This window comes from Cucurbita moschata, unplaced genomic scaffold (assembly GCF_002738365.1).
Source record: "Cucurbita moschata cultivar Rifu unplaced genomic scaffold, Cmos_1.0 Cmo_Scf00005, whole genome shotgun sequence".
Lineage (NCBI taxonomy): Eukaryota > Viridiplantae > Streptophyta > Magnoliopsida > Cucurbitales > Cucurbitaceae > Cucurbita > Cucurbita moschata.
Window position 1 is genome coordinate 6,204,842 of NW_019268521.1, and position 13,860 is coordinate 6,218,701.

At 35.8% G+C, this 13,860-nt stretch overlaps 4 protein-coding genes and 1 pseudogene across 4 annotated transcripts in view; all 5 read left to right on the forward strand.

Annotated features, from left to right (window-relative positions):
* Nucleotides 1–3,527, forward strand: part of LOC111442569 (cytochrome P450 CYP82D47-like) — a 20,843-nt gene extending 17,316 nt beyond the window's left edge. The window contains exon 3 of the mRNA XM_023079976.1: nucleotides 3,509–3,527. The gene's annotated coding sequence lies outside the window, so the exon portion shown is untranslated. The remainder of the gene's footprint in view (nucleotides 1–3,508) is intronic.
* LOC111442565 lies at nucleotides 1,749–3,547 on the forward strand (annotated as a pseudogene).
* Nucleotides 3,548–5,731: 2,184 nt separating this feature from the next.
* Nucleotides 5,732–6,458, forward strand: LOC111442947 (cytochrome P450 82C3-like). Its single transcript, XM_023080511.1, has 2 exons — nucleotides 5,732–5,815; nucleotides 5,889–6,458. Exons 1-2 carry the CDS (start codon nucleotides 5,732–5,734, stop codon nucleotides 6,456–6,458), a joined length of 654 nt encoding a protein of 217 aa, XP_022936279.1.
* A 441-nt stretch (nucleotides 6,459–6,899) lies between these two features.
* On the forward strand, nucleotides 6,900–8,798 carry LOC111442948 (cytochrome P450 CYP82D47-like). The gene is made up of 2 exons (XM_023080513.1): nucleotides 6,900–8,087; nucleotides 8,169–8,798. Exons 1-2 carry the CDS (start codon nucleotides 7,125–7,127, stop codon nucleotides 8,796–8,798), a joined length of 1,593 nt encoding a protein of 530 aa, XP_022936281.1. The 5' UTR covers nucleotides 6,900–7,124.
* Nucleotides 8,799–10,127: 1,329 nt separating this feature from the next.
* Nucleotides 10,128–11,952, forward strand: LOC111442567 (cytochrome P450 CYP82D47-like). The gene is made up of 2 exons (XM_023079974.1): nucleotides 10,128–11,181; nucleotides 11,262–11,952. Exons 1-2 carry the CDS (start codon nucleotides 10,222–10,224, stop codon nucleotides 11,871–11,873), a joined length of 1,572 nt encoding a protein of 523 aa, XP_022935742.1. The 5' UTR covers nucleotides 10,128–10,221; the 3' UTR covers nucleotides 11,874–11,952.
* The last annotated feature ends 1,908 nt before the right edge of the window (nucleotides 11,953–13,860 follow it).

Consider the following 13,860-nt stretch of genomic DNA (forward strand, 5'->3'; position numbering starts at 1 on the left):
ATGGAGACATCATCAATATGTTAGATCTCACCGTTTTATAAGACTGATTGAGCCCCATGAGCAATTGCATCAACTTGTCTTCTTCGCGTTGATCAATATGTATTTGACGTTGATTACAGGTAAATGGTGTGCGGTACGCTTCCAGTTCATCCCAGAGTGCTTTGAGCTTGGTGAAATATGTTGACAGTGCCATGGTTCCTTGTGACATCGTTGCTATCGAGTTTTGTATTTGAAAAATTGCTGGAGCATTCTTTTGTGAGAATTGATCGTGAAGATCAACCCACACTTGATGAGCTGTCTTGGCGTGAATAATGCCTTTAGCGATATCTGCTTCAACGGAATGAGTTAACCAAGATATTATCATACTGTTGCACTGATTCCAGAGTTCGAATTCGGTTGAATTTGCATCTTGGGACGGTTCCTCAATTGTGCCATCAATGAAGCCAATTTTCTTCTTGGCAATAAGAGCATGCATAACTGATTTCCTCCAGGATTGATAATTTGCTCCATTTAATTTGATTGGAACAAGTGAATATCCTGGCTGATCAGAGTGATGAATATAGTACGGATGTGTTAAATCAACATCCGAAATTTTGAAGCTAGATTTGGCTGATTCCGCCATAAAGGAAATTTTGATATTTAAGAACACCAAGATCGGTGCTCTGATACCATGTTAAGAATGAGAAATAGAAATAGAATTGGGATCGAAAGTATGATCTTCATTCAGGTTTACACGTTTAAATAGGATACAAACTATCAACTAATACCTAAAAATAGAAAAATATATATCTAATTAAATCTGGTAAATAAATAAAATATACGGTTAATCAAATCTATACTAACAGCTTCCTAAATATATAAGATATATTCTAACTAATTATCACGGCAAAATATCCTCTTAATATAGTAGTAAATCGGATTTGTTAATCTATCATATTTCTTTGTACCAACCACAAATAGAATTATCATTTTCTATCTCCATCAGAACTACAATCAGAATAGGTTCGATGTTTACGAAATTACCGTAAAAATTGGAAGAAGTTATAAGGTATGGAGATTGACAACTACAAATAAGGGAGGTGATGTGGTTGTCCTCTTAAAAAGAATTCTGTCAACACTGGCCTAACTAACATAGACATATATGCATTTTCATATTCAAAGCTTTCGCATATAGCGCTATGTCTATGACCAGAACTATCGAATGGCGAACCACCAATCTTGGTACCCACTCAATGAATCAAAGTGGATCAATATCAACTCTCACGATTAATTCAATTAGAAGAGAAGGAATGCCACACGCCAAGATCTCCCTCCAAACCATGAACATAATTTTCATTCAATACGATCTTCCATAAAATTCTATATCCTTCCATACTCTCAATCATTCAACCGGATAAGGTTGCTTGAAAAAATCAAAGAAATCACTATCCAAACAAGAAATTAAGAACAAACAAACAAACAGTACTCACCGTTCGTGCGTTGAGGACAATGTCAAAGTATTAATTAAACTTAATACTCACCATTTCGTCTGGATACTGCATTTTTTAATTTAAGAAAAGATTAAAGCATTAATTAAAGTTTGAAAGATGAAACATATTTTTGAAGTATGAGTATTAATAAAAAAGAGTTGAAGTTGAAGTTTTTGAAATTTCTAAAAATATGAATACTAATAACAAATAATTTTCATAAAACTAAGATTTTTATTATTCATTTAGGCCCACCAGTGTACCACCACTTCAATCCAATAAATCTCATATAAATCCTTCCCAGACTTACCTTCCAAACTGCAAAAATCACTCCCTCCACAAATGGAACTTACTCACACCTTACCTACAACCTTCGCCCTTCTCCTATTTCTCTATGCTCTATTTCGTATTGCATCTCGGAGATCCTCCGCTGCCCATCGCACCAACAAAAGACTCCCACCTGAAGCCGCCGGTGCTTTGCCACTGATCGGCCACCTCCATAAACTAAGTGCAACACAGCCAACTCACATAACCTTGGCCAAAATGGCCGACGCCTACGGACCTATTTTTACCTTAAGATTGGGTATGAACACAGCCCTTGTCGTGAGCAGTTGGGAAATAGCGCGAGAGTGCTTCACCACAAACGACACAATCTTCGCTTCCCGCTCAAAAGCTGTAGCCTCAGAACTACTCGGCTACAACTACGCAGCCTTGGGAATTAGCCCCTATGGTCCATACTGGCGCCATGCGCGCAAACTAGCCACGCTTGAACTCTTGACGAACCACCGCCTCGAGCAGCTCCAACACATTAGAATATCCGAGGTTCAAAGTTCAATCAAGAAATTGTATGAGTTATGCGCCGACAGCCCAAGTAAAGGGTCCGGTGGGAAAGTGAGGGTTGAGATGGAGGCGTGGTTTGGGAATACTACTCTTAATACAATATCTAGGATGGTGGTCGGAAAGCGATTCAGCACTGATTTTGAAGGCAGCGGTGGGGAGCAGTACCGACAAGCGATGAAGGATCTTTTTGAACTGCTTGGGGCATTTGTTCCTTCAGATTCGTTTCCGTTTCTAAGTTGGTTGGATTTGGGAGGGTATAAGAAGGCCATGAACAAGACCGCCAAGGTGCTTGACCAAATGCTTACTAAATGGATCGAAGAACATCGAGAGAAGAACAAGAATTGGGGTGAAGGTGGAGTGGAAACAGAGGAGCAAGACTTCATGGATCTCATGCTTTCTGCTGTCCACGACGACGGAGGGTTATGTGGTATTGATGGCGATACAGTCACCAAAGCTACTTGTTTGGTAAGCATATGTATTCCAATTTTATTCCCTTATCCTTTTCAAAACCCACTCCTTACATGAACCAACTCTTATTGAATAACATGATATTATGTAGAGTATGATATTAGGTGGATTTGACACCGTGACCGTTACTATGACATGGGCTCTTTCTCTCCTCCTCAACAATCAACAAGCACTCAACAAGGCCCAACTTGAATTAGATGAAAAAATTGGAACATCAAGACAAGTAAAAGAGTCCGATGTCAAAAATCTACCATATCTTCAAGCTATTGTGAAGGAGACGATGCGTTTGTATCCTGCAGCGCCGTTATTAATCCCTCATGAATCTGCAGAAGATTGTACAGTTTCAGGCTATCATATCCCTGCAAAGACACACCTCATAGTGAATGTTCAAAAACTACAAAAAGACCCACGTGTATGGGAGGATCCTTGTGAATTTCGTCCAGAAAGATTCCTAACAAGCCACACAAAGTTTGAAATGAGAGGAAAAAATTATCAACTAATGCCATTTGGAAGTGGTCGAAGAATGTGTCGTGGAATCTCATTTGCCCTTCAACTTATGCATCTTACACTTGCAAATCTACTTCATGAATTTGAAATTGGAAATTGGTAGGCCATCGGAAGAATTACTCGACATGGAAGAGGGTTTTGGGCTAACTGTTGTTAGAAAAACTCCCCTGGAAGTTGTTTTAAGTCCTCGTCTGTAGAGTCAAGTTCAGGATTGTTTTTAAAATTAGGTCGAGGACAATAAATAAAAACGTTGTACACTGTAGTAATTATTGTGGCAATTATTAATATAAATTTAGCGTTAATTAAGGAAAGAAACAGTTTTAGTACTGTAATCTCAATTATTGTTGAAGTAGTGGACAAATTCCACTAAAATATAATCCTTAAAATTAACAATTATCTAAGCCTAATAAAGTAGATATCATCAGGGGTGTACATTCAACGTGACAATCCGGACCAATCCAATCCGAATTACAAGGATTGGGTTGGGTTAGATTAGCATTTTTGGTAGGATTAGGTTCATTTTTCTAAATCCGAACTGAATCGGTTGGGTTTCGGGTTTGTGGGCAAAACCCTCGGATTGACCCGAGATAAATTGAAATATATAATATATATTAAGAACTATTTCTTATAATGAATTTGCCAGAGTGGTATTTTGGCTAGTCTAAAAAGACTCGCGCCCGTCGAATTCAGTTAAAAAAAAAAACTTCGTTTTATATATATAATTTCAAAGGTTAGTTCAATGCATATTATTTTGAATTATTTTACGGATTATAAGTTTAAATGTTTTGACTTTCGTTATTAAGCTAAGACAAGTAATTCTAAATTATAATGTATTTATTTCTTATTTGTTGTAACATTATTATATCATAATTTATAATTTATATATATATAATAATTATTATTTTCTAATTGTCTAGGTCTCTATCTTTAACAGGTCACTCGTTATTAAGCTAAGACAAGTAATTCTAAATTATAATGTATTTATTTCTTATTTGTTATAACATTATTATATCATAATTTATATATATATATATATATATATATTTTTTTTTTTTATACCATATCTTTAAACTAATCATTTTTATTGTTTATTTAATTTCATGATATATATTTTTTTTTTTACTTTAATCAATTTTCAAGAACGGTATTGTTATTTATTGAATTTGTCCTTTTTTTTTCTTCTTTTTTGTGAATAATTATGGATTGTGTTGTGTTTGTTTGTGAATTTTAATATTTTTTATTTAAGATTGCATTGTAATAATTATAAATTGTGGATAAATAAAACTTAAAAAAAATTGACAACCGACCCAACCCGAAAATAGAGGGTTGGATTGGGTTGGGTTGTGAAAAGTTTCGGGTTGAGTTGGATTACCAATCGAACCAACCCGAACTTTTGGGTTGGGTCAGAAAAATCGCTCAACCCAACTCAATCCGGATCATGTACACCCCTAAATATCATTGTTCTTTTTAACGTTTCTCCATATTAGAAGTTTTATAAAAGTAAGGATTATATTAATGTAACGATTAGGTAAGAGTTTGTACATTTGCGAAATCACTCCACAAAGTTTATGGAAAAACACTAAAGAACAAATAAAAGTAAGTAACATAATTCAACTAGATTTCCCTCCCTTTCTAGATCCCAAATTTCCACCTTTTTCGGGCACGGGAGATGGTGGAAAGACGGCTGAACCAACTTGCACATGACGTTAGCCAAAATGACGGGTGGAAAGACGGCTGAACCAACTTGCACATGATGTTAGCCAAAACGACTAATAAAGAAACTTAGAGAACCGAAGAATACTTCGAAGGATGGAGGTCCAAACAGGACCAAGAACCAAGAAAACTAGAATAATTAACTATAGGGTGTAGCGTAGGAAGAACTTAAACTTGAGAACAAACCCCCAAATGAGAATAAGACATCGAACAAATGAACTAAGATCAATAAAACTTAATAACGAACTATGAACTACTAGGAAGCTTGTTATTGTGCATATTTTTTATACTCATACTTGCTACTTTAAAATTTTCAAATAAGGTACGATGGAGCGGTTGAGGTGGAGACGCACACGAGCTAAGAGTTATTGAATTTTGGGCTAGATCGGTGTCTTGAACCCCCTTTAACAAATTTCTTTTACGAACCCTTGATTTTTGTATTTCGAGATTTTAAGAACTACCTATATCATGTTTTGTGTGTGAGTCGTTGCAATTTGTCATTTTGTAATGTATTTTTGAACATTGTTGTATTAAATTAAATTAGTTTATGTGCGTACATATTTAAAAAATTTAAATTAAATACGTATTTTTAAATATTCCATGTCAATAATGATCTGCAGCTCGAAAGGCAGGTCATTAGGATCAATTTCTTTATTTTATATATTACAAAACATTTATTTTATGTATTATTAGCTTGAAGAAACGAGGGCCAAGCGGAGACGGCGGAGCAGGACTTCATGGATGTGATGATTTCTAGAGTTGAAGAAGATGGACAACACTTCAGCTACGATGCCGATACCGTCATTAAAGCTACATGCTTGGTAAGTTCTGTCTTTTCATGTTCTAATCAAATTTGGTATGGATTAATATAACCTTTTGTTCAAATTGGTGTAGAATATGGTATTAGCCACAATTACTATGGCTTGGGCTCTTTCTCTACTCCTCAACAATCATCAAGATGTACTCGAGAACGCCCAACTCGAATTAGATGAAAAAGTTGGAAGATCAAGACAAGTAAAAGAGTCTGATGTCAAAAATTTACCATATCTCCAAGCTATTGTCAAGGAAACTCTTCGATTGTATCCTGCTGCACCACTGTTAGTCCCTCATGAATCTATAGAAGATTGCACAGCGGCTGGCTACCACATCTCCAAGGGGACACGCCTCATAGTTAACTTTCAAAAGCTTCAAAAAGACTCAGTTGTTTGGGAGGGGCCGTGTGAATTCCGTTCAGAAAGATTTCTAACAAGCCAGAAGGATTTTGATGTTAGAGGACAAAGTCCACAATTCATACCATTTGGAAATGGTCGAAGGATGTGCCCTGCAATCTCATTTGCCCTTCAAATGATACATCTCACATTTGCAAACTTTCTGCATGGGTTTAAAATTGAGAGATCATCGGATGAACCGCTCGACATGGAAGAGAGTGTAGGATTGACCAGTCTTAGAATGTTAATCTTCTAATGGTTTATTATATATATATATTTTGTCACTATCCATCCTAGACAAATAATCCAAATTCTCACTTCTAGAAATCATAAATACAAAAATACAAGCAACCCAACAATTAAAAGTTGAATGATAGAGATATCTATTACGTCTATGGATTATTTGGTAAGGTTAGATCTTTCTAATACTAGAGTGAAAAAAAGTCTTTATCAAAAATTTAAATTAATAACGATATAAGTGTTAGACTATGGAGTCCGCTACTTATTTTAATGGCATGTAAATGACATTTATCCTACTTAACGGTAGGGTAGATGACATTTATGATGTAATAAATTGTTATTAAATGGTCATATATAATAAATCATAATAAATGGCTATATATAGAGACTAAATGGTTATTAGATATAGGTAAGTAGTTGTGTGATCTAGAGATTGACACGTCAACAAAGAACGGAGGCAAGGCAATCTGCGGTCCTTTTATTTTATGATGCGCATAACAATCAACAAAATTCCAATCCGAAGGATAAGTCTGCTTGAAAAATGAAAGAAAAATACAAACACGCAGGCGGCCAAGAAATTTCGAAAGTCTCAATTTTAGAGAATGTTAAAAAAAAATATACCTAAATATTAAATCCAATATAAATAAATCCTTCAAAACTGTAAAATTCACGCCCACAACAAATGGAACTTACTCACATCTTACCTGCAACCTTCGCCCTTCTCCTCTTTCTCTATGCTCTCTTTCGTATTGCATCTCGGAGATCCTCCGCCGCCCATCGCTCGAACAAAAGACACCCACCTGAAGCCGCCGGTGCTTTGCCACTGATCGGCCACCTCCATAAACTAAGTGCAACAGAGCCAACTCACATAACCTTGGCCAAAATGGCCGACGCCTACGGACCTATCTTTACCTTAAGATTGGGCATGAACACAGCCCTTGTCGTCAGCAGTTGGGAAATAGCGCGCGAGTGTTTCACCACAAACGACACAATTTTCGCTTCCCGCTCAAAAGTTGTTGCCTCAGAGCTGCTCGGCTACAACTACGCAGCCTTGGGAATTAGCCCCTACGGTCCATACTGGCGCCACGTGCGCAAACTAGCCACGCTTGAACTCTTGACGAACCATCGCCTCGAGCAGCTCCAACACATTAGAATATGTGAGGTTCAAAATTCGATCAAGAAACTGTATGAGTTATGTGCGGACAGCAGAAATAAGGGGTCAGGTGGGAAAGTGAGGGTTGAGATGAGGAGGTGGTTTGGGGATGTAAGTTTGAATACAATATTTAGGATGGTGGTTGGAAAGCGATTCAGCGCTGTTTTCGAAGGCAGTGGTGCGGAGCAGTACAGAGAGGCGTTGAGGGCTTTTTTTGAACTGTTTGCGGCATTTGTTCCTTCAGATTTGTTTCCGTTTCTAAGTTGGTTGGATTTGGGAGGGTATAAGAAGGCCATGAACAAGACCGCCAAGGTGCTTGACCAAATGCTTAGTAAATGGATCGAAGAACATCGAGAGAAGAAGAAGAATTGGGGTGAAGGTGGAGTGGAAACAGAGGAGCAAGACTTCATGGATCTCATGCTTTCTGCTGTCCACGACGACGGAGGGTTATGTGGTATTGGTGGCGATACAGTCACCAAAGCTACTTGTTTGGTAAGCATATTTATTTCAACTTTATTCCCAACCCACTCCTTACATGAACCAACTCTTATTGAACAACATGATATTACGTAGACGATGATATTAGGTGGATTGGACACCACAACAATTACTATGACATGGGCTCTTTCTCTACTCCTCAACGACCAAGAAGCACTCAAGAAGGCCCAACTTGAATTAGATGAAAAGATTGGAAGATCAAGACAAGTGAAAGAGTCTGATGTCAAAAATCTAACATATCTCCAAGCTATTGTGAAGGAGACATTGCGTTTATATCCTGCAGCACCGTTATTAATCCCTCATGAATCCGTAGAAGATTGTATAGTTTCAGGTTATCATATTCCTGCAAGGACACGCCTTTTAGTGAATGTTCAAAAACTGCAAAAAGACCCACTTGTATGGGAGGATCCTTGTGAATTTCGTCCAGAAAGATTCTTAATAAGCCACACAAAATTTGATTTAAGAGGACAAAATCATCAACTAATGCCATTTGGAAGTGGTCGAAGAAAATGTCCTGGAATCTCATTTTCCCTTCAACTTATGCATCTTACCCTCGCAAATCTACTTCATGAATTTGAAATTGGTAGGCCATCTGAAAAATTACTTGACAAGGAAGAAGAGGGTTTTGGGTTGACTGGTGTTAAAAAAACTCCTCTTGAAGTTGTTTTAAGTCCTCGTTTATCGTCTATCGAGTCAAGTTCATGATTGTTTTTAAAATTATGTGGAGGACAATAAATAAAAAGGTTGTATACTGTAGTTATTAATTATTAATATAAATTTAGCGTTAATTAAGGAAAGAAGACAGTTTTAAAACTGTAATCTCAATTATTGTTGAAGTAGTGGACAAATTCCACTAAAATATAATCCTTTAAATTAACAATTATCTAAGCCTAATAAAGTAGGTATCTTCATGTTAGAAGCTTTATAAAAGTAAGGATTATATTACTGTAACGATTATATATTATTGGTAAGAAGTTTGTACATTTGCGAAATCACTCCACAAACTTTATGGAAAAACACTAAAGAATAAATAAAAGTAAGTAACATAATTCAACTAGATTTCCCTCCCTTTCTAGATCCCAAATTTCCACCTTTTTTTGGCCACCGGAGATGGTGGAAAGACGGCTGAACCAACTTGCACATAACGTTAGCCAAAACGACTAATAAGGAGACCTAGAGAACCGAATAATATTTCGAGGGATGGAGGTCCATACAAGACCAAGAACCAAGAAAACTAGAATAATTAACTATAGGGTGTAGCCTAGGAAGAATGTAAACTTGAGAACAAACCCCCAAATGAGAATAAGACATCGAACGAATGAATTAAGATTAATAAAACTTAATAACGAACTATGAACTACTAGGAAGCTAGTTATTGTGCATATTTTTTATACCCATCCTTACTACTTTAAAATTTTCAAATAAGGTATGATGGAGCGGTTGAGGTGGAGACGCACACGAGCTAAGAGCTAATGAGTTTTGGGCTAGATCGGTGTCTTGAACCCCTTTTAACATATTTCTCTTACGAACCCTTGATTTTTGTATTTCGAGATTTTAAGAACTACCTATATCATGTTTTGTGTGTGAGTCGTTGCAATTTGTCATTTTGTAATGTATTTTTGAACATTGTTGTATTAAATTAAATTCCTTTATGTGCATACATATTTAAAAAATTTAAATTATACATATTTTTAAATATTCCATGTCAATAATGATCCACAGCTCGAAAGGTAGGTCATTACGATCAATTTCTTTATTTTATATATTATCAAACATTTATTTTATGTATTATTAATTATTAATATCATACTAAAAAACAAAATAGAATGAAAAAGATTACCATCAATAATGATCCATGATGTAAAGTTTTCCAACTAACTCTCATTATTGTAACGACAATAGAAAAAAAAAAAAAAAAAAAAAAAAAAAAAGATTGTCGGGCTATTAAACAACCATAAAAAATTTCCCATAAAATAAAATAAAAGTAACAATTTGTGATTAATATATAACAATAATTGGTAACATTATTGTTGATGTAACAATGTAATAGGATCAAAATGACCACACTACTATTAATATCCCATGTCCATTCAGCCACTCCAAACTGGAAAACTCACGCCTATCACAAATGGAACTTACTCACATCTTAGCTGCAACCTTCCCCCTTCTCCTATTTCTCTATGCTCTCTTTCGTATAACTTCTCGGAGATCCGCCGCTCATCGCACCAACAACACACTTCCACCGGAAGCCGCCGGTCGTTTGCCAGTGATTGGCCATCTCCATAAACTAAGTGCAACAGAGCCAACTCACATAACCTTGGCCAGAATGGCCGACGCCTACGGACCTATCTTTACCTTAAAATTGGGCGTGAACACAGCCCTTGTCGTGAGCAGTTGGGAAATAGCGCGAGAGTGCTTCACCACAAACGACAGAATTTTCGCTTCCCGCTCAAAAGTTGTTGCCTCAGAGCTGCTCGGCTACAACTACGCAGCCTTGGGAATTAGCCCCTACGGTCCATACTGGCGCCATGTGCGCAAACTAGCCACAGTTGAACTCTTGACGAACCATCGCCTCGAGCAGCTCCAACACATTAGAATATGTGAGGTTCAAAATTCGATCGAGAAACTGTATGAGTTATGTGCGGACAGCAGAAATAAGGGATCAGGTGGGAAAGTGAGGGTTGAGATGAGGAGGTGGTTTGGGGATGTGAGTTTGAATACAATATTTAGGATGGTGGTTGGAAAGCGATTCAGCGCTGTTTTCGAAGGCAATGGTGCGGAGCAGTACAGAGAGGCGTTGAGGGCTTTTTTTAAACTGTTTGCGGCATTTGTTCCTTCAGACTCGTTTTCGTGTCTAAGTTGGTTGGATTTGGGAGGGTATAAGAAGGCCATGAATAAGACGACTAAGGTGCTTGATGAGATGCTTACTAAATGGATCAAAGAGCATCGAGAGAAGAAGAAGAATTGGGGTGAAGGTGGTGTGGAAACAGAGGAGCAAGACTTCATGGATGTCATGCTTTCTGCTGTCGACGACGACGGAGGGTTATGTGGCTTTGATGCGGATACAGTCACCAAAGCTACTTGTTTGGTAAGCATATGTATCCGAAGCTCATTCCTTACATGAACTAACTCTTAATGAATAACAAATTAAATTATGATATTGTGTAGTCGATGATGTTGGGTGGATACACTACCATGATTGCTACGACATGGGCTCTTTCCCTACTCCTCAACAATCAAGAAACACTTAACAAGGCACAACTTGAATTAGATGAAAAAGTTGGAAGATCAAGACAAGTAAAAGAGTCCGACATTAAAAATCTGATATATCTCCAAGCCATTGTGAAGGAGACATTACGTTTATATCCTGCAGCGCCGTTTTTAATCCCTCATGAATCTGTAGAAGATTGCACAATTTCAGGCTATCATATCCCTGCAAAGACACGCCTTTTAGTGAATGTTCAAAAACTGCAAAAAGACCCACTTGTTTGGGAGGATCCTTGTGAATTTCGTCCGGAAAGATTCTTAACAAACGACACAAAGTTTGATATGAAAGGACAAAATATGCAACTAATGCCATTTGGAAGGGGTCGGCGGATGTGTCCTGGAATGTCATTTGCCCTTCAACTTGTGCATCTTACTCTTGCAAGCCTACTTCATGAATTTGATATTGGTAGGCCATCTGAAAAATTACTTGACATGGAAGAAGGCTTTGGATTTATTATTTTTAGAAAAGCTCCGCTTGAAATTGTTTTAAGTCCTCGTCTGTCTGTCGAATAAAGTTCATAAATAAAAATATTGTATAGTGTTGTTTTTGGTGTGACAGTTATTAATATAAGTTTAGTGTTAATCAATAAAATTTACCTCTTTTTTTTTTTTTTTGTAAGAAAGACAATTTTAGTACAATGATCTCAATTATTGTCAAAGTAGGTGACGAATTCCACTCAAATATAATCCTTTAAATAAATAATTATATCTACACTGTCCTTTTTACCGTTTCTTCGAGTTACAAGCTTTATAAAAGTAAGGATTATATTATTGTAACGATTATATATTATTGGCAAGAGTTTGTACATTTACGAAACCACTCCATAAACTTTAGGAAAAAATATTATAAAATAAATAAAAATAGGTAACTATTAAAGATTTTTATTATGTATAAATATCTAGATATTTACCTGTGTATATTTCCATTCTTATATCTTTCCATTTATTATTCTACTCACCTCCTTGTAATTTATTTAATTATAAATAAGATAACTTTCGTCTCATTCTCAAATATTTAATATTTAGTACTAAAGTTAAAAAAAAATCCACTTTAAAATATTTTTATTTTTATTTTATTTTATTTTTAAAAACATCCTTCAATTTTCAAAAATTTTATTATTAACTCTCAAACTTTTTTCAAAACTTCAAAGACATTAATAAATTTTTTAAAAAGTTTAAAGAATATTTTTGAAATAAAGTTTTGATTCTTAAATTAATGGTAATATTTTAAAAAAAATAAAAATAAAAATATTATTAAAACTTGTGAATATGTAAAGATATTTTGGAAAGAAAGTAGCCAAATACTAAAATAATATTATTCTTCCCATTCCACGTTACTATCCCTCTACTCTGTACAATATATTGAGAAATTCCATATTAATCCAATTTCAAAATATACGAACCCAGCTCACAAAAAGAAGAAAAGTCAACTAGATGCTCTTGGTGATGAAATTTTGCATCTTTAACTTTTTTTTCTTTTTTTCTTTTTTTCTTTTTCCCTTTACATTCAATTCATTTTCCCTCCCTCCTCCCTAAATTCACGATATTAATCAGTTTGAGCTATGAGAATAATAACAACCTTGAATTAGAACTCAAATATTTGAACGTTCGCCCAAACTTTGTCTATGTCCATTGAATTGGCTCATTACTGCTTCTCACATGATCCTTCTTTTTACTACTAATAACACAGCCAATGATATCTCCCAAATCCCAATTTTTGCGGACAAGACTTGGTGTCGCTTTTTTTATATATAATATTTTGTGGGGTTTGAACTTTGAAGCTTTGAAATGAATCCTTCAATGGACAGCAACGATGGGGCATTGAGTTTCGATTCCCGATAAAGTTCAATGCTTGGGGAACTCTGGTTCCCAAAGTCCAAAGCAAAATGCAGAAAAGAAGAAAAAAAAAGAAGAAAATTTGGTATGTTTTAATTTTGGATTGAATGAAGAAGCATCGGAGACGGTGAAAAAGAAGGCTGAATCCGCTGGCACCAAAGGCGAAGGCGGTCCCCATGGACCCATTGTCATGGGCTATAGGGCCAACGTCGAAGGCCGACCAGCAGAGCATCTCAGTCTCTCTCGCCTCGCCAGCGGCGCCAGACATGCCCACATCTTTGACGATTTGCCTCACTTTTCACTCCCTCTTCAAGTTTTCAAATTCACCTCCAAATTTGTCTAACACTTTTCTTTATCCCTTCAACTCTTTTCATTTCCTTTCCTTTTTCTCCTTTTCTTTCTCCTTTAATTTCAAATTCATTGACTAATTTAATTATTTTCAATTTTTTATTATTTCACACTCATTTATAATATAAAATAAAAGCAGAGAAAATAATAAAATTGTTATCGGCATATTTGTCAATTTCTAATTAATTCTCACGTTATATAAATTTTTGTTCTAAAGATGGCTAGAAAACATTATAAAACATATTAATGGTATAAATTCCAAAAAAAATTAAGTGAATTCAATTATTACTTTTTGCACTTACCAAACTTAATTTTG